At 39.8% G+C, this 21,086-nt stretch overlaps 1 protein-coding gene across 1 annotated transcript in view; it reads left to right on the top strand.

Moving 5' to 3' along the window:
- Positions 1 to 21,086, top strand: part of LOC128232437 (ubiquitin carboxyl-terminal hydrolase 32-like) — a 55,116-nt gene that overhangs the window by 22,199 nt on the left and 11,831 nt on the right. The window contains exons 10-23 of the mRNA XM_052945981.1: positions 3,176 to 3,259; positions 4,172 to 4,233; positions 4,731 to 4,836; positions 6,601 to 7,005; positions 7,632 to 7,772; positions 9,342 to 9,492; positions 10,090 to 10,259; positions 11,624 to 11,705; positions 12,451 to 12,525; positions 14,482 to 14,620; positions 15,569 to 15,674; positions 15,985 to 16,158; positions 16,767 to 16,941; positions 17,514 to 17,665. Of these exons, the coding sequence (XP_052801941.1) occupies positions 3,176 to 3,259; positions 4,172 to 4,233; positions 4,731 to 4,836; positions 6,601 to 7,005; positions 7,632 to 7,772; positions 9,342 to 9,492; positions 10,090 to 10,259; positions 11,624 to 11,705; positions 12,451 to 12,525; positions 14,482 to 14,620; positions 15,569 to 15,674; positions 15,985 to 16,158; positions 16,767 to 16,941; positions 17,514 to 17,665 (2,022 nt within the window). The remainder of the gene's footprint in view (positions 1 to 3,175; positions 3,260 to 4,171; positions 4,234 to 4,730; positions 4,837 to 6,600; positions 7,006 to 7,631; positions 7,773 to 9,341; positions 9,493 to 10,089; positions 10,260 to 11,623; positions 11,706 to 12,450; positions 12,526 to 14,481; positions 14,621 to 15,568; positions 15,675 to 15,984; positions 16,159 to 16,766; positions 16,942 to 17,513; positions 17,666 to 21,086) is intronic.

Here is a 21,086-nt window from a genome sequence, read left to right as displayed (position 1 = left end):
AGACTTTGCAAAACTTAAACAGTAGAAACTTCTCATATGAAGGACTTAGCCAATACGTCCTGTTACCCTTTGACAATATATCCGGGTAAAAGAGTTTATTGAAGGGTGCTGCACCCTGTTCTCTTTTGGTTTAATTCTATGAAGGCAGAAGGGTGTCCATGCTGGTCTCCACAAGGACAGAAGGCGGCCATGCTGGTCTCCATATGGGCAGAAGGGGTTCCATGCTGGTCTCCACAAGGACAGAAGGGGTTCCATGCTGGTCTCCACAAGGACAGAAGGCGGCCATGCTGGTCTCCATATGGGCAGAAGGGGTTCCATGCTGGTCTCCACAAGGACAGAAGGGGTTCCATGCTGGTCTCCACAAGGACAGAAGGCGGCCATGCTGGTCTCCATATGGGCAGAAGGGGTTCCATGCTGGTCTCCACAAGGACAGAAGGGGTTCCATGCTGGTCTCCACAAGGACAGAAGGCGGCCATGCTGGTCTCCATATGGGCAGAAGGGTGTCCATGCTGGTCTCCACAAGGACAGAAGGCGGCCATGCTGGTCTCCATATGGGCAGAAGGGGTTCCATGCTGGTCTCCACAAGGACAGAAGGGGTTCCATGCTGGTCTCCACAAGGACAGAAGGCGGCCATGCTGGTCTCCACAAGGACAGAAGGCGGCCATGCTGGTCTCCATATGGGCAGAAGGGGTTCCATGCTGGTCTCCATATGGGCAGAAGGGGTTCCATGCTGGTCTCCATATGGGCAGAAGGGGTTCCATGCTGGTCTCCACAAGGACAGAAGGCGGCCATGCTGGTCTCCACAAGGACAGAAGGCGGCCATGCTGGTCTCCATATGGGCAGAAGGGGTTCCATGCTGGTCTCCATATGGGCAGAAGGGGTTCCATGCTGGTCTCCATATGGGCAGAAGGGGTTCCATGCTGGTCTCCACAAGGACAGAAGGCGGCCATGCTGGTCTCCATATGGGCAGAAGGGGTTCCATGCTGGTCTCCACAAGGACAGAAGGGGTTCCATGCTGGTCTCCACAAGGACAGAAGGCGGCCATGCTGGTCTCCACAAGGACAGAAGGCGGCCATGCTGGTCTCCATATGGGCAGAAGGGGTTCCATGCTGGTCTCCATATGGGCAGAAGGGGTTCCATGCTGGTCTCCATATGGGCAGAAGGGGTTCCATGCTGGTCTCCACAAGGACAGAAGGCGGCCATGCTGGTCTCCACAAGGACAGAAGGCGGCCATGCTGGTCTCCATATGGGCAGAAGGGGTTCCATGCTGGTCTCCATATGGGCAGAAGGGGTTCCATGCTGGTCTCCATATGGGCAGAAGGGGTTCCATGCTGGTCTCCACAAGGACTGAAGGCGGCCATGCTGGTCTCCATATGGGCAAAAGGGGTTCCATGCTGGTCTCTATAAGGGCAGAAGGCGGCCATGCTGGTCTCCATATGGGCAGAAGGGGTTCCATGCTGGTCTCCATATGGGCAGAAGGGGTTCCATGCTGGTCTCCATATGGACAGAAGGGGTTCCATGCTGGTCTCCACAAGGACAGAAGGCGGCCATGCTGGTCTCCACAAGGACAGAAGGCGGCCATGCTGGTCTCCATATGGGCAGAAGGGGTTCCATGCTGGTCTCCACAAGGACAGAAGGCGGCCATGCTGGTCTCTATTTGGGCAGAAGGGTGTCCATGCTGGTCTCCACACGGACAGAAGGCGGCCATGCTGGTCTCTATATGGGCAGAAGGGTGTCCATGCTGGTCTCCACAAGGACAGAAGGCGGCCATGCTGGTCTCTATATGGGCAGAAGGGTGTCCATGCTGGTCTCCACACGGACAGAAGGCGGCCATGCTGGTCTCCACAAGGACAGAAGGCGGCCATGCTGGTCTCCACAAGGACAGAAGGCGGCCATGCTGGTCTCTATATGGGCAGAAGGGTGTCCATGCTGGTCTCCACAAGGACAGAAGGCGGCCATGCTGGTCTCCATATGGGCAGAAGGGTGTCCATGCTGGTCTCCATATGGGCAGAAGGCGGCCATGCTGGTCTCCATATGGGCAGAAGGCAGCCATGCTGGTCTCCATACGGGCAGAAGGCAGCCATGCTGGTCTCCATATGGGCAGAAGGGGTTCCATGCTGGTCTCCATATGGGCAGAAGGGATTCCATGCTGGTCTCTATATGGGCAGAAGGGGTTCCATGCTGGTCTCTATATGGGCAGAAGGGTGTCCATGCTGGTCTCCATATGGGCAGAAGGGTGTCCATGCTGGTCTCCATATGGGCAGAAGGGGTTCCATGCTGGTCTCCATATGGGCAGAAGGGGTTCCATGCTGGTCTCTATATGGGCAGAAGGGGTTCCATACTGGTCTCTATATGGGCAGAAGGGTGTCCATGCTGGTCTCCACACGGACAGAAGGCGGCCATGCTGGTCTCTATATGGGCAGAAGGGTGTCCATGCTGGTCTCCATATGGGCAGAAGGCGGCCATGCTGGTCTCTATATGGGCAGAAGGGTGTCCATGCTGGTCTCTATATGGGCAGAAGGGTGTCCATGCTGGTCTCCATATGGGCAGAAGGGTGTCCATGCTGGTCTCCATATGGGCAGAAGGGGTTCCATGCTGGTCTCCATATGGGCAGAAGGGGTTCCATGCTGGTCTCTATATGGGTAGAAGGGTGTCCATGCTGGTCTCCACACGGACAGAAGGCGGCCATGCTGGTCTCTATATGGGCAGAAGGGTGTCCATGCTGGTCTCCATATGGGCAGAAGGCGGCCATGCTGGTCTCTATATGGGCAGAAGGGTGTCCATGCTGGTCTCTATATGGGCAGAAGGGGTTCCATGCTGGTCTCTATATGGGCAGAAGGGTGTCCATGCTGGTCTCCACACGGACAGAAGGCGGCCATGCTGGTCTCTATATGGGCAGAAGGGTGTCCATGCTGGTCTCCATATGGGCAGAAGGCGGCCATGCTGGTCTCTATATGGGCAGAAGGGTGTCCATGCTGGTCTCCATATGGGCAGAAGGGTGTCCATGCTGGTCTCCACAAGGACAGAAGGCGGCCATGCTGGTCTCCATATGGGCAGAAGGGGTTCCATGCTGGTCTCTATAAGGGCAGAAGGGTGCAACCTAAATAGGGCAAGGTGCAGCACCCTTCCATATTTCATTAGCTAAAGCCCAATATTATATTTATTTGTATTCTAGGATGGGAGTATAACCATGGAGGAGTACCTTGTGTGGACGGTTAACAATGCTCTCTGTGATGACTTCCTAGACCTTCTTAGTCAGGTACGTGTACAATCAATAAGCGGAATCCTTGGTAGGGATATACAAACAAAATTTGCAGGCAAATTAGTTACCCGACTGGTATAATTTTGAATAAACCAGCCAGACATATCTGCCAGTCGTAATAAGATTAAAATTAAGACTGGCAAACATGTTTGGTAAAAGAATTAGAGGAGATTTTGACAATGTCTGTGGTCTTATTATTGGGCATTGATTATTTCCTTTATTATACAGCATGTGATTTGTCCAGGTAAATTTTCACAACCACAACATTAGCCTATACGTACTGTTACCCTTTGACATAATCACCGGGTGATATGATTATGTTACTCTCGATAGAGTCTAAAATAAGATACTTACAATTTTCTATAGATCAAGTCAACAGACGCTTCTTCAACAGGGGATAGTCAAGGGCTAAAATATAGTTGAAAATATAAAAATAGAAATTTAAATTAACCGGAAATTTATTATCTGGTGTAATAATAACGTGGTAAAAATTTGATCGCTTCATATTTGATATGTTCTTGATGACTCCTCGTCAAATCAAGCACCACAATTGCAGATATAACTGGTGTTAACATTATTAGTTTTGTATAATAAAATAAATATCAGATCCAATGGAGGTAGCATATGTAAACCCTAATGCCTTGGTTGACATGAACTTTCTCGGGTTAACATTTTATACTATCGCTAAAAACAATTGCTGGCTATATTGAACTCTGCTATCTCGAAGTTCCGGTTATGTTGAACTTTTTTCCAATATTTTGGGTTTTGTTTGACATGTTTTGTATTTTGGTTATATCGAATGTTCGTGATCTCAAAGTATTTCCCGAGGTCCAAATCACTTTGACATCGTGAGTTTTGACTGTTTAAAGAGGTTTAATATATAAGTATTTCATTGTGTTTGGTTCACAGATCTGCCATGTTGTGTTGGGCCTGAAACCCGAGGACCCAGAGGAAGAGGGTAAAATCATACTGTGAGTACTTTTGATCTCCCCAATTAGAAATATCACCCACTACAGATGTTAAGTTAAGGTTATTGAATAAGTGTGCTTGCAAGGCATCATGGTGGTGTTTACTGGCCTGATGATATGTAAGAATTTGGATGGTGGTCTCAGAGTCAGACAAGTTGGTTTTCTACAAGCACTCAACATCAGACAATACATTACTTTAGTTTATACTAATATCTTTTAGCTTGATACGGAGGAAAGATTATAGATTCATGCTCATGTCAGGTCAATTTCAAGGGTAGAAACCAGTATTGGTTTCCGTTTTGAGAGGCCATTAGCCCGCTCCTCTTGTGGGAATCAAACTTGCAACCTCTTGGATAAGAGGCCGACACCTATACCATTAGACCTCACCCCCAAACACAAAACATAAGCAGCTAGTTGAAAAGATAAATTATTCATCTATTAGGTGTTGTGTTAAATTGCTTAGGGATTTTACCTCAAATGATAATGAGGTTGCATTACAGGGATTGGTTGAGTAGGGAGGAGCGTAAAAAGAAGAAAGTTGGTCAGGTGTGGTACCTGATCTCCATGCAGTGGTGGAACACCTGGATAGCTTATACCTCATACAAGGTACAAATAGGTTGAATATGACGATAACAATAATCTTTTTTTGTTATAGTTACAATTGGATGTAAAAGTAAATGTATTATTACAGCTTACCACGTAGAAAAAAGAAAAACATTGCATTTACTATCTTGACTGTGGTAGTAATTGTTTTGTAAAAATTCATGTCTAAAATAACTTATATTTGATTCATGGATTATATTATACTCCAGGGCTTCTAAAAACTGGCAATTTGCCGGTCTGGACCAATTTTGACCAAGCCAGACCGATTTCAGTTTCAAAAAGTGTATAAAAAAAATCGGTCCGAAATTTTCTTATTTTTTTTTGTAATTTCGGTCCAAAACGACTAAGTCAGTAAAAGATGTAGAAATTGTAATACACAAACATTCATGGGTCATTCACACATTCAAAACTACATCCAATAGGTCATAATTGGTTACCATGAGACCGATGCGACCAGCTGCTTTTTCCGCTACGCTGATCACTCTATAGGGTATCTGTTAATTAGCAGACGCTTGCAATCGGTCCAATCACGTGTTTTGGTATAAGCAGAAGACACAATTAAACAAACTATGTGTTAATTATCTGCTTGCAGCTTTCCTGATTAAGTGTTAAAATCGGTCCATATTTTCACATGGCAATATGCTATGTTGTCGTCGATCATTACATGATATCCGTTTGTTGATTACAAAACAGTTAAATTTAAATTGTTATAAAGAACCATTGCTGATTAAAAACAGCTTTAAAGATAAATGCATGTCATTGTTAATCCGTGAAAGCATTAAAATACCGAATTAATTAACGTAATAATATATAGGATATCAACAGCGATACGCTTGATTAACTACAGTACATAGTCTGACAGCTGTGTCCGCCGCTTACGTCATATTTATTCGCAGTAATGAAAAAATCGTTGTCGATATCACACTTTAAACTTGTTGCCCCGATTATAAATCTAGATATATACTATTATTCAAGATTATCAGTTGAATGTTGAACCACTAAAGAAGCATTAAGCAAATAAATCATAATACTGTTTCATTTTTTGTCATCTGACCGCCTCCCGACAGCCACAGTTAATTACGATCACAGTCGTTCTTGTAAGAAACGCTGCAGAACTTGATGAGAATCTCATTTGAATTAAACTTGTATCAATGACTATCCGAATCGGCTAGGCTGGCTCTAGAGCCCTCTTACGAATTGCCACATCGCTAAAAATATTGACAGAAAAGACGTCGCGAAAATGTATGACATTTCTATAAAATCGACTTTTGAACAGGTCTTTCTGTTTTTTGAGGGGGGGGGGATTTTTTTTGGGGGGGGTGGGTCGGCGCCGGGTCCGGACCGATTGAGGTTCTAAAGTTTTAGAAGCCCTGTTATACTCATCTATATAATCCTTGTTCACAAGTTCATAAAATTAAATATGTTATTCGCATTTTTTAATTGGATTTCACATCGAAATACATGATTCCTGTAATCCAACTGGATTCCTGTAATCGTAATGGATTCTTGGTATATTATAAATGGTAAATTTGCTATTACTTAGTCAATTTTGGATCAATTTCATTAAAATTTGAAATATTAATCCCTAATGAAATATATTCAGGTATGCGTACAAAAAAAACAATTGTCAAAAATAAATGAGTAGATGTCCTCTTTGATTGCATGTTTTTCATAAAAAGTAATTTTCTTAAAATAAAGAGAAATCCCAACTTAAGAATTTTTTCATCACTCGAAAGATTAAGGTTTGTCAACCTTATTGTTTAACAGCCAATAGAAGAGAATGGAGCTGTTCCCGCCATAGAGCTTGCATCTCGACGGGATTCCCAGGATATGAAGACAACCAGCCTTCTTTCCACATGCAAGAATCCTACCAGTTGTCTTGGCTGGGATAATGACACTGTTACCATGATTAACGTGAATAAAAACAATCTTTTACGAGAAACTCCGCTAGTTGGTGACTCGAGGGAAGTCGCAAATCATTATAGCAGTAATACGTTTCCAAGGACATCACATTCCGCCACTAACAGTCCGAGAAAGTATCGACTCTCTCCAGAGGTGGATAGTGTTACGCGGAGTCCCAGTGCGTCTCCAAAGTTGAAGAAGCGAACATTGATACCAGCGAAGCCTGGACAGATTGATAATACACCACTTGTTGTGCCAAGTCCTTATAAAGTAAGTCCTAGTACGTTAATATTAACAAGCATGCTGATTTTCAAAATACTGACATAGTTATAGACAGATAACAGAAAAAGATACTAAGATAATTGTTATAGTAAAAGAACTTGGATCTTAAAGCTGCACTCTCACAGATTGAGTTTTTACATTCTTTTAGTTTTTGTCTCAGAATCAGATGATTATTGTATCAATGCCTTCAATTCATCCATATAAGATAACGCACAATAGAACAGTTCTCAATCATACGGGAAACTGCTGCAAATTTCATGTTTTATTAAAGTGTTAGTAACACTTTTAGCCATTAAACATGTGTTCACAAACATAAACATGAAAAAACTGTGATCTGATCTTTTGTCAACAATTTGGTATCACTGGTTTCCAAACATTCACACAAAAATTGGCTTATTCCAAGACAAAAAAAAATAAAAAATTTCAAAAGGTTCAATCTGTGAGAGCGCAGCTTTAATAACAAGATTTTCAGAGTAAATGAGTTAGAATGTAGTGCTCAGAATCATTGACCATCTGCTTATGTGAAGACAGAAAGTGTTGGTAATATGACTAACAAATCTCTTGATTTGGATCGATTTAATATCACTTACTGACTGGCCCTACCTGATTTGCAGGTGATAACATTAACCAATGAGGGAGGTCGATTGAAGCGTGACGTGATGATGGTGGATGGGAAGGACTTCAAGTTTGTACCTGAGCCTATATGGAAAGCCCTGTCCACGTGGTACGGGGGCTCGCCCGCACTTCCAAGAACTGTAAGTATCAATGTGGTTCATTATCTGATACATTATGTGTGGATTTTGGATGCCTGGTGACCCTAAATTATATCAAAAGGTATCAAAAGGAAAGGTTCATAAAGAATATGCAAAGATTATATCTAAAATGATGTTTCTAGAAAGCTTTTTTGTCCTTATAAAATTGCATAATATTTTATTTCACTTCTGATCTCAGTTCATAAATAGGGCCTTTATACAACTGCAATAACTTTAAATGTTACGTTCTTTGTGTCATTTATTTTCTATATTTGTATTCAGAAAGCAATTACCTTTCAATTGATAACAAAATTATACCTGGCAACAGAATTTAATATTATTTTCCCCCGCCTATGAAATAGGGAGGGGGATATTGAAATGGCGTTGTTTGTCCGTCCTTCCGTCCGTCCGTCTTTCCTTCCGTCCGTCCTTCCTTCCATCCGTCTGTCCGTCACCTGCGTTTTCTCAGTAACTAGCCGGTATAATTTCATGAAACTTAAAATAAATATGAACCACTATACTGGAATGATGCCCGTCCAAATAAAAATTTGATTGGTCAATTGTCCTTGGAGTTATTGCCCTTGATTTTATGAAAAATGCACATTCACAGCCATTTTTCAGTCACTAGCTAGCAGAATTTCATGAAACTTAAAATAAATATGAATTACTATACTGGGATGATGCCTGTTCATTTTTTTTTGGATTGGTCAATTGTACTTGGAGTTATTGCCCTTGATTTTTTGAAAAACTCATTTACAGCCATTTCTCAGTAACTAGTTGGTAGAAATTCTTGAAACTTGAAATAAATATGAACCAACATACTGCGATGATGCCTGTTCATTTATATTTTGGATTGTGTAATTTCTATATGAGTTATTTGCCCTTGATTTATTAAAAGATCCATGTTTGCAGCCTTTTCTATGCAACTAGCTGGTAGAATTTCATGACACTTGGAATAAATAAGAACCAACATACTGTGATGATGCCTGTCTATTTTTCTTTTGGATTGGTCAATTTTCCTTAGAGTTATTGCCCTTGATTTATTAAAAAATCATTGTTTGCAACCGTTTCTCAGTAAAACCAATGTGCTTATCTTATTCTTTCTGAGATTTTTTTTAACCTTCAAGCACAAACAAGCCATCAAGCACAAACAAGCCATCGTTGGCGGGGGATATCTTTTCACTGAAAATGCTTGTTGTTAATTGAGCTATCTGAGGACTAGGTTATTGTGGTCTTATTCATTAATATTAGTCATATATCTTGATTAAATCCTTCATGGAATAACAAAGGAAATGTGAGCTTCAAGGTCTGGTTTCCTTATGTATGGCTGTTCCTACTCCCATTCCAACTCCTTATAAAAATATATGTGTGCATATTTTACATCCATTTCTACTTGTATGTATGTATACCTAGTCTTACAAGTGATGGTAGCCCTAAATTTGAGGTGAATATTGGTGTACATATGGTTTTCTATCTGCTTGTAAATGTTATGTACCAGCTATAGTACTATTTCACTGACAAACTGTAGAAGCTACTGTCTTTTATTAAACTTTCATGTTTACCAATACCTAGGTGATACCTAGTCATGCGGGTGAGCTGAACCCGGAGGTGGAGCTCTACCCTGTCTCTGTGCGACTGTACCGACACCAGGCACCTGTCCAGCGGCCAGTACAGGCCACATCCTTCACCAGTATGGTCACTGGTATTGGCGGCATGGCAATCAGTATGTATATTAGATATTTCTTTCTGAATTTGTTACACTGTAAAGTACCTTGTGGTACCAACCAAAAATATTTTAAACAAAATCAACGCAATGATGCAAAAAAAGTTTTTAAATCATATTTCCATCAGAAAAACACTTTAATTGGGTAAAAAGTCACAGCACATCGAGACTTGCTCTCAATGCTACTTTTTGTTCTTGTTAGAAAAGTGAATTTCAGGACTGGACTCCTCATAACATGTATCCAGGGTAAGGAGCATAATGTTGTGGGTGATTATAAAGTTCAGGTTTTATCCTGAAATCATGATTGAAGGTTTTCAATTTCAGACTGCTGTTTTTTTGTATAATTTGTAGCTGGTGTCTTTTTACGTTGAAAATTGTACCTTAAAATGGTTATAAATGGACCTAAAAACATTTTCAACATGGCTTTGAGCCCCTTGATCTTGCTTAGGGTCTTAATCCTTCATGCTCAATTTAATTATCAGGATTGAGGTATTTGGTTTGTTATCATCCTGGTTGAGTATATTGCTAATACAAGTTCAATGCCCAATAAAATGTACATTCAACATGGAATATTCAAAATTAACTGTTCTCTTTCAGACACCATGAGCAGTTTCACCAACCACACCCAGCAGCCTCGACGGTTCCTGGCATTCACGGCGTGCTACAGTCGCTGCCACACCATACAACAAGTGTATGACTTTCTGTGCAATAAACTACGCTTCACGCGAGAAGATATGAGATTGTGGAAAATTAACCTCAAGGATGAGGTGAGAGTTTATGATAAGTCTTGAATTGTGCAAGCTTTCCATTTTACTAAGAAAAGAAGTAAAATGAGGTTTTATGATAGGACTGGTGTCAGTGTCAACAGCTTGCAAAACCTTCAACCTTGGCCATAACCCTAACCCTTTCAAGATATTCGAATGAAACTAAGTACATATGGTTACAGGGAAATATGCACGTGTTAAGCAGGGCCTATCACTATGGCTTTAATAGGTATTGAGTCGTGACCGCTTGTGGTGCTTTTGTAATTTATTATATGGTGTGCTTTTTATAAGAAAAGAAGACTGTGTAGAAAAGGAGACAGATCTATACGCATGTTTGTGAGATGTACTGAATGAAATTGTCAATTGGCTTCAAAACCATCATACCCCCGCAAATTTTTGGGGTGTACATAATTATGGGTGAGCTTGTTGGTCTGTCTGTTGGTTTTGCCAAGACGAGAACTCATGAAGGGGTTGACGTATTTAAAAAAGAATTGGTACACATATATAACAGCTTGCTATAAAGATCAAGTTCGTCTTATGTTACAAACTACCATTTTTTACGGATTAATGGCTCCTTTTCAACTTAGAATCTGCCAATAATACCATGTCTGGACAATAAGTCGTGAAACGGTTAATTGAATTAAAGATTATTTGGTGGACAGGTTAAACACCATAAGAATAGTTTGGCCTCAACTTTGTTTACAAGCTACAAATATTCAATGTAGTCATGCAAAAAATTAAGGTACTGTCAAGGCCTTGATGTCGTCAGCTTCGATGTAGTCATGTTAAAAAATGTCTATTACTCAAGAAACCTTCAAAATATAAAGGTATAACATGTAACCTTCTGATTGCTCTGCTCTTGTTGTACGTTTTCATGACGGAGAAACGCCGTAGTATTCAAGAATAAAATGGCACAGGTTCACTCAGTTTCAAGGAAAACATAACTGCATTTAAAAAATATGCATATTTTTTCTAAATATCCATGATGCACACACAATTCGTGTTATAAAACCTTACAATAATCACCTTTTTGTTGCCAACACAATTATCACCCTTTTGTTGCCAAGAATGGCGTCAATTGTTCCTGAAAGTAAAAAAAAGGGATTTGATATTGACAAAGATATTGCCTTGTGACACATCTTATGTAAAGCAACAAAACAGATACTGATTTAAAGGTTTTAAGAATTCCCATAATTGTTTTGATAATAAAAGAATAGTAAATAATTAAAAAATATCTTTTAAAATATTCATTTTTCTTCTCAAATTTGAACACACCCGCTCCATTATATTAATATAAACAATGGCTGGATTCTACATCCTGATTTTTGTATAAGTAAACATTCATTGTTTCCAATGTATGTTTGTAGAACCAGATTATAATGCTGGACGACGACAGCCTCACTGTGGAGCAGGCCGGTATTGAAGAATCACATCAACTCCTCATTGAAGGTACGGGTAGAAAATCTGTAACAGCGTGTTGGTACTTCTGTATGTACAAAAGGGTAAAGGTTTTCATAGCAATAAACATATTTTAATTCTTATTTTTGTACTTGCGTCTAGAATTATTTTGATATTTCACCAACTAAGACCTGCTAAAAAGTCTTCCCTCTTCTATCAAAATCCCCCTGAATCTTCAGCCTTCCTGAACTAATCCCCAAAAAGGTGTATATGGACTGTCTCAGTGTACCTTTTGGTAGCATGCATGGTAGAAAATGGCTGTCTCTCAGTAATAATGGAAAGGTGCTTGGAACCTTCCAGAGGGTTATTTTGCCATCAAAAGTAAAAATAGCGTCTTGTTCAGTGTAAATTCTGTACTTTAGCATAATCAAGAAGAAATGTATTGTTGTGTCAAATAAAACTGAGAATCACATTCAATACAATTGAATTCAAGGCACCACCTATTACAGAAGAAAGATGTGGCTTTCTTGGTTTGAATTTAAATCCACTTTTTGAGTTTTGATTCGAAGCTTTTACACAAAATTGGGCAAAAACATACTTAAAGTAATGGGATTTCAGTCATGCTTTAATGTATGGTGTTTGATTTTAGCAAATATTTTCCCATTATTCAGAGAAATTCATATATTCAATTATCATTAACAAAAAGTAATATTCACAATGTTTAAGATTCTGAACATTAGAAATTGCTTGTATTATTAAGTCAGGCATTATTTCAGCTCTCTGATGTCTATTTCAGTACGAAACAAGGATTTAACATGGCCTGAAGAAATGTCTCAGCTTGCAAAGAACAAAAACCTCAAAAAGGATCAAGGTATGTATTGATAAGTAACATGTTTGGGATACATGTAGTTTAAAGCTGCACTCTCACAGATTGACAGTTTTGACATTTTAGAAAAAGTGGTGTCACAGAATCAGCTTATTTTCGTATCAATGCCTTCAATTCATTCATGTAAGATAACCCACAATAAAACTAATTAGAATTGTTTGAAAACATGCCAAAAACTTCATTTTTATGCCCCCTTTTGAAAAAAGTGGGGTATATTGTTTTGCACATGTCGGTCGGTCGGTCTGTCTGTCTGTCGGTCGGTCGGTCGGTCGGTCGGTCGGAATACCAAATGGTTTCCGATCAATAACTTGAGAACGCTTTGACCGAGGGACCTCATACTTGGTATGTGTATTGGTCATCACCAGCAGATGAACCCTATTGATTTTGAGGTCAGTGGGTCAAAGGTCAAGGTCAGTGTGACCTTTACATGAAAAACGGTTTCCGATCAATAACTTGAGAACGCTTTGACCCAGGAACCTCATACTTGGTAGGTGTATTGGTCATGACCAGCAGATGAACCCTATTGATTTTGAGGTCAGTGGGTCAAAGGTCAAGGTCAGTGTGACCTTAACATGAAAAACGGTTTCCGATCAATAACTTGAGAACGCTTTGACCCAGGGACCTCATACTAGGTAGGCTTATTGGTCATGACCAGCAGATGAACCCTATTGATTTTGAGGTCAGTGGGTCAAAGGTCAAGGTCAGTGTGACCTTTACATGAAAAACGGTTTCCGATCAATAACTTGAGAACGCTTTGACCCAGGGACCTCATACTAGGTAGGCTTATTGGTCATGACCAGCAGATGAATCCTATTGATTTTGAGGTCAGTGGGTCAAAGGTCAAGGTCAGTGTGACCTTTACATGAAAAACGGTTTCCGATCAATAACTTGAGAACGCTTTGACCCAGGGACCTCATACTTGGTAGGTGTATTGGTCATGACCAGCAGATGAACCCTATTGATTTTGAGGTCAGTGGGTCGAAGGTCAAGGTCAGTGTGACCTTAACATGAAAAACGGTTTCCGATCAATAACTTGAGAACGCTTTGACCCAGGGACCTCATACTAGGTAGGCTTATTGGTCATGACCAGCAGATGAACCCTATTGATTTTGAGGTCAGTGGGTCAAAGGTCAAGGTCAGTGTGACCTTTACATGAAAAAACGGTTTCCGATCAATAACTTGAGAACGCTTTGACCCAGGGACCTCATACTTGGTAGGTGTATTGGTCATGACCAGCAGATGAACCCTATTGATTTTGAGGTCAGTGGGTCAAAGGTCAAGGTCAGTGTGACTGTAAGCTGAAAAAAGGTTTTCTGATTGTCCATATTTTTTTAATGCATGCACAGATGATTGGGATTGATGTATAAATGTTTGTATAGAAATGATTTTCTTTTATGTTACTATTTTAGTTGGGCATTTATTTGCCTTCTTAAGTTATCATAAGTAGATGACCTGCCTCATATGCATCCAATAACAAATCAGCTGTCATTTCAGTCCATGCATATTTCATTCAATTGTCCAAATATTTCTGGCAACTTGGCGCTCAGGGGGCATAATGTTTGACAAACATCTCTTGTTTTAAAAGCTTTAGTAACACTTTTAGCCATTAAACATCAATCTTATAACATAAATATGAAAAAATGCAATCTACTCTTTTGTCAGCAGTCTTATATCACTGGTGTCCACACATTTACATCCAAAATTGCTCATTACAAGACAAAAAAACAAAAATTGTCTTAATGGTCAATTTGTGAGAGTGCAGCTTTAAGATATGTCTAATGAGTTTAAATTGAGAATATCTTTAAAGGGTAGGCATTGCTGAATCTTAATCAACTAAACCTGATATTTAAACCATTATTAGTGTATCTCAAACAAGAAAATCTCATTGGTAATATCAGACATAGATGTCTTACTGATCATATGCAACATTTACATCCCCAGTGCCAACCGAGCCTGGAGCCACTGGTCTGAACAACCTCGGGAACACATGCTTCATGAACGCTGCCGTGCAGTGTGTCTCCAACACTGAACCCCTCACTCAATATTTCACCAAGGGACTGCACCTATACGAGATTAATAGGTAGGTATACAATAAGTTGTCTCCCATAGCTTATACTGTTTTCAAATCCTTTGTTTGGGCTAATTTTCTCAGTGTCAGGGCTATTCCAGTAAAACATAACCCACGGGGGAAGGCAATTATTTTCAATAAATTTGCTTCTGTAAGGGGGTGGCATAATTAAGAAGTGCCTTTCCCGGTAGGTTATATGTTTAAATGGAAAAGCTCTCAGTCATTTGAATGGTGTTTAACTGTATTTTGCTATATAAGTACAATTTAGCTTATTACTGCAATGAGCCATTGGAATTTTGATCTGGATGACCAAATATAACTTCATATCATTGAAAGGGAATTGAATACTGATAACATATGTGTAAACTAAATGATGATAAAAAACATTATTAATAGGGTTATTGCAGTTTGAATTATTGTTCTGTATATGAACTGAAATTTGATGTGAAATGTCCTATTTTTGCTATCTCCAACATTTCTAATACTTGTTTTGGTATGATATTAACTTTTTTTTTCGGCTAATTGAACCCTTTTAAATGATACCAAAATAATATGGGGTCACAAGGTATCCAAATTTCACACAATTGTATACTGTATACCTTAACATCCAATTGACATTTATCTTTTTACAATTTTCTAATACACAAACAGGTCCATGGTCATTGAGACTTGGGACATACCCTCAAATATTAGTCAATAATTGTAAAAACACCAGTCAAATACTTTAGGAATGGAGGGCCATGTAGTCCAGATAAACAGATCTAGTCAAGAACATCTGGAGTGCCACCACAAAATCAACACTTCAAGTCAATAACTGTAAATACCATAACCTGTTGCTATGTTGGAGCAGCATGAAATTCCCCCCCCCCCCCCCCCCCCCCTTTCAAACAGAAGATACACAATTTGGCACAAGTCAATAATTATAAATACCGGTAACCATAACCTGTTGTTATGTTTCAGAACAAATCCTCTTGGCATGAAGGGCCACATTGCCCAGAGATACGGCGATCTAGTCAAGGATATCTGGAGCGGCACCACAAAGACCACCGCCCCCCTCAAACTCAGGGTAAGCTACTTTCACATAAGCAATTGTGCAAACAATGCCCTCCTTTTTAGTATGAGCACATTTTGTTTATTCACAATGCCTAAAAACAATGTTTTCAGTGTAAACATCTGTAACTCAAAAAGAAAACATGAAAAAAACTTTTTTTTTGTCAATTATCTATAAAAGGAGATGTTTGGAAATTGTATGTTAATATAGTCTTCATATACTACATTAAATGCATGCAACCATGTTTAGCATCCATCCTTTCCCATTGTTTTTCTTGACTATTCACATTACATGAATAAAACTGTTAATAACGTTAACTCCCCAGTGGACCATAGGGAAGTATGCCCCGCGGTTCAACGGTTTCCAGCAGCATGATTCCCAGGAGTTGCTCAGCTTCCTGCTGGACGGTCTGCATGAGGACCTGAATAGGGTACATGACAAACCATATGTGGAGCTCAAGGACTCGGATGGCAGGCCGGATGAAACTGTCGCTCAAGAGGTACGCAGATTGAAATTGCTGAGTGAAATGTTCATCTTTAGCTCTATGAATCTCATTTGTTATTTTTTTGAAGTGTTGTATGTGTATATATTAACAATTCAATATGGGAATCAAATCGTCTAAGGGCTGTATTCATAAAGCTTCTTAGTGAAATTGTTCAACCTAAAGAAATTGTTCAACATTTCCCTGCCTTGATGCAAATCAATTGTGTTGAAACGCCATAATTGAGATGAGATAGAAGTGACGGCAATACCAGTCAACTGCCTTTTCTTGATTGTTTTCGTATGTTAAGTGTAAAAGCATTGTAAGTTTCTTTAAATTTATCATGGAAAAAAAGCATTTTCTCACTAAGTTGAACATTTACACTAAGATGCTTTATGAATACGACCCCAGATGTTAAAAGTTGGAAACATTGTGAACCAGTATTTACTGTTATGCAAACCATTAGTAAGTGAAAATCTAATGAAAGTATTTTGTTTGTTAAAGAGACGCCTTCGGGCTGTGGCATTTACTACATGATTGTGGGTGTATAAAGATAGAATCCCTCTGTTAATAAAAAAGGTTTCTGTAAAATTAGTTGTAATCTCCAAAAATATTTAATTCCACAGGCGTGGGAGAACCACCTGTTACGTAACCAGTCTGTGATAGTGGACTTATTCCACGGCCAGCTCAAGTCCCAGGTACGCTGCCAGGCGTGCGGACACGTCAGCGTACGATTCGACCCCTTCAACTACCTCTCTCTCCCACTCCCCATGGAGAGCTGCATACACATTGAGATTATTGGTGAGTGTAACCGAGTCAAATAACAAACTCAATAATGCCTTATATATTGTAGCAACTATATTTTTACTTTTTCTGTAACATCCTTCCGTTCATCAGGAAATCTTAAAGGGATGAGACACCAGATGATACAATTGAAAAAAAAAAAGAAAATTGTCAAAAAATAACAATAAATTGACATCAATGTGTAGCACACATTGAATTTTACTAACTGATGTATCACATGGCTTGCTATAAATGCATCTTTCGCAGTATTTGCGTATTTTTACGATTCAAAATTTAGGGTTGTCTACCACATAAATCTCGGTAAGTTAAAAAAATAGGGTTGGTATTGGTTGGTAGACCCTGATTTCACTTTTTAATATACTTTGAATCCTGAAACTGCTCCTAATATCATAATAAGTAGTCCCTGTGTCATTCTTGGAAGAATTGTTAGGTTTAGCAAAATCAGTGCCATAATACTTAAACTGCAATGATAAATGTATATTCCTTAAATGTTTGCAACCAAATTGTTTTGCATCAAGTTTATGCAACTTGCATTCATATATAAACTGACATATTTTCTCTACTTTCAGTGTTGAGACTGGATGGTTCAGTGCCAGTGAAATATGGACTGCGACTGAACATGGATGAGAAATATAAGGCCTTGAAGAGAGAGCTCAGTTCTCTGGCCAGTATACCTACGGGACAGATTCTACTGGTGGAGATTGTTGGCCCTGTTGTCAAGGTAACAGGACTCATTATTATCATGTACATGTTCGTAAGTACAGACTGATACTGAACATGATGAGAAATAAAAGGCCTTGAGAGAGAGCTGAGTTCTCTCCCTGCAATCTGAATCTTGTTACAGCAACTCCTGCTTGCGTTTTCCAGTCTTATGTAAATTAAACAAATAAGCTTGATTTGATATACTGTGATCAAGACAATACAGCAGTGCAGTTCTGCAGTTTTCTCCTCACGAAATGTAATTCCTTTATTAATATTTTTTTTTGCTTGTCTGTTGCTTTTTTAAGAAAATCAGACCAGGGATTGCCATAGCCTTGAAAACACTATTCATGGCCATATCTCATCAACCATAATGACATGACACTTTCTAAACATGTTACGCAGGATTTTGATATTTAAGTGTTGAAGGGTGGTGCTCTCTGTTCTTTTTTGGAATCCCCCTTCTGCCCTCATTAAGACCAGCTTCAGTTTTGATTAAACTTATAACATAAGAAATACATACAAATATTACATATTAAGTTTGTCAATTAAAACCTAATATTACTTTAATTAAACACAATATCTAACATTTGTGGTCAAATTCCTAATGTTCTTCACTGCCCAATACAGTGTGCCCTTTTCACACTTAGCTCCCTGTCTTTCTGCAGCACCCTGTCCATTTTTATACGCCCATCTTACGATGGCCGTATTATGGGAACACCCATGGCGGGCGGGCGGGCGGGCGGCTCCACAATGTTGTCCGCTCTCTCACTTGAACATTTCTCATCCAATTTCCACCAAACTTCATGAAAGTGTTTGTTGGTGAAATATCTAGGTCAAGTTCGATAACCAGCCAAATCACTCTAGGCACTCCAGAGTTATGGCCCCCTGAATTTGTCAAAATTGGGCGGGCGGCGGGCGGGCGGCTCCACAATGTTGTCCGCTCTCTAACTTGATCATTTCTCATCCAATTTCCACCAAACTTAATGAAAATGTTTGTTGGTGAAATATCTAGGTCAAGTTCGATAACCAGCCAAATCACTTTAGGCACTCCAGAGTTATGGCCCCCTGAATTTGTCAAAATTGGCCATTTTAGCTTTGTCCGCTCTCTAACTTGATCATTTCTCATCCAATTTCCACCAAACGTCATAAAAGTGTTTGTTGGTGAAATATCTCAGTCAAGTTCAATAACCAGCCAAATCGCTTTAGGCACTCCAGAGTTATGGCCCCCTGAATTTGTCAAAATTGTCCATTTTAGTTTTGTCCGCTCTCTAACTTGAACATTTCTCATCCAAGTTCCACCAAACTTCATGAAAGTGTTTGTTGGTGAAATATCTAAGTAAAGTTCGATAACCAGTCAAATCGCTATAGGCACTCCAGAGTTATGGCCCCCTGAATTTTTCAAAATTGGCCATTTTAGCTTTGTCCGCTCTCTAACTTGATCATTTCTCATCCAATTTCCACCAAACGTCATGAAGGTGTTTGGTGGTGAAATATCTCGGTCAAGTTCAATAACCAGCCAAATCGCTTTAGGCACTCCAGAGTTATGGCCCCCTGAATTTGTCAAAATTGTCCATTTTAGCTTTGTCCGCTCTCTAACTTGAACATTTCTCATCCAATTTCCACCAAACTTCATTAAAGTGTTTGTTGGTGAAATATCTAGGTCAAGTTCGATAACCAGCCTAATCGCTTTAGGCACTCCAGAGTTATGGCCCCCTGAATTTATCAAAATTGGCCATTTTAGCTTTGTCTACTCTCAAACTTGAACAGTTTTTATCCGAATTTCACCAAACTTGCTACTATAAATGTTTGTTGGTATATATTCTTGGCAAAGTTCTATAACCAGCCAGGCTCTTCAGGATTATGGCCCTTGAATTGGTCAAAATTTGCCATTTTTGCTTTGTCCACTGTCTAATTTGAACAGTTATCATCTGATCTTCACCAAACTTGCTGAAAATATTTGTTGGTAAAATAAATCGGTCAAGTATGATAATCAGCCAAATGCCCCGAAGCACTTCAGGATTACTGCCCTTGCCATTTAAGCTTTGTCTACTCTCTAACTTGAACAATTCTCATCTGACCTTCACCATACTTGCTGAAAATGTTTGTAGCTATAAAATCTTTACCAAGAATGTTTGCCGGTATAAATGCTTTGCCAAGTACACACTGATTGTCTCTTGGGTACGATTAAGGATGAATCATCTCTTGGAGACGATTTTTACATGAATGTTGTTTTTCAAATCCTGAACACGTTGATCGTCTTTGGGAAATCATTTGCTTCTTGAAAAGCTTGCTTCTCAAAGGGCCAATGTGACAGTAAGTTGTCTTAGAATCCAAGAAATTATTGATGGGCGTATTTTGTGAGTGTCACTCTTGTTAAAACCTAGCTAAAATCTTAAGATACCAGTGATGTTAAGTTTCAATTAGTGTGAAATTATACACCTTGTTTTACTGAAAAAACAGGCGGGCGTTGGCATCTTTTATTGAGCTTTTTTTCTGGCAGTTATTCATTAACATTTCACCAACTAATAAGGTATACTTTTGTGAACCAACACTTGCAAACACAAGTCTAAGATACAATGTCAATGATGTCAAGGACATTCATGTGTTATACCCCCCCCCCCCCCCCATCTCTTATATCATTAAGCAATGAAATCATTTACACTGGTCTTGAAAAGATAATTAAGAATATTGCTAGTTTGTATAATTAAACTTTGGTTTGAACAGTTCATGAAGAATTCTTCTTTGATTCTTTATTCTGCTCGACCTTCAAATGTTACTTTATAAAAAGAAAATATTTTGCATCTTGCTTATGTTTTGTATCTTGGTTCTGTTGAATGGCATTATGCCGTTATTCAAAGAAAACATATATTCATTTCATGTATCTGTTGCTTGGTAACTGTGACTCAATGACAAAGTAAAATGCTGGTTTTAAGCTAATATACTCAAGGCTGCAGCCACAACACTTTATTACATAATTATGTCTCCCCCTCTCTGGGGGAGACATATTGTTTTTGCCCTGTCCGTCAGTCCGGTAGTCCGTCAGTCCGTCCGTACGTCACACTTCGTTTCCGATCGATAACTGGAAAACCGCATGACCTAGGATCACCAAACTTGGTAGGGAGGTTGGTCGTGAGGTGTAGAGGATCCCTATTGTTTTTGGGGTCACTAGGTCAAAGGTCAAGGTCGCGGCGACCCCCAATATAAAAAACATTTCTGCTCAAAATCTTGAGAACGGTTTGACCTAGGTTCACCAAACTTGGTAGGGAGGTTGGTCATGAGGTGTAGAAGATCCCTATTGTTTTTGGGGTCACTAGGTCAAAGGTCAAGGTCGCGGCGACCCCCAATGTAAAAAACATTTCCGCTCAATATCTTGAGAATGGTTTGACCTAGGTTCACCAAACTTGGTAGGGAGGTTGATCATGAGGTTTAGAAAACTCCTA

This window comes from Mya arenaria, chromosome 4 (assembly GCF_026914265.1).
Source record: "Mya arenaria isolate MELC-2E11 chromosome 4, ASM2691426v1".
Taxonomy (NCBI): domain Eukaryota; kingdom Metazoa; phylum Mollusca; class Bivalvia; order Myida; family Myidae; genus Mya; species Mya arenaria.
This window is presented reverse-complemented; position numbering and strand designations above follow the sequence as displayed.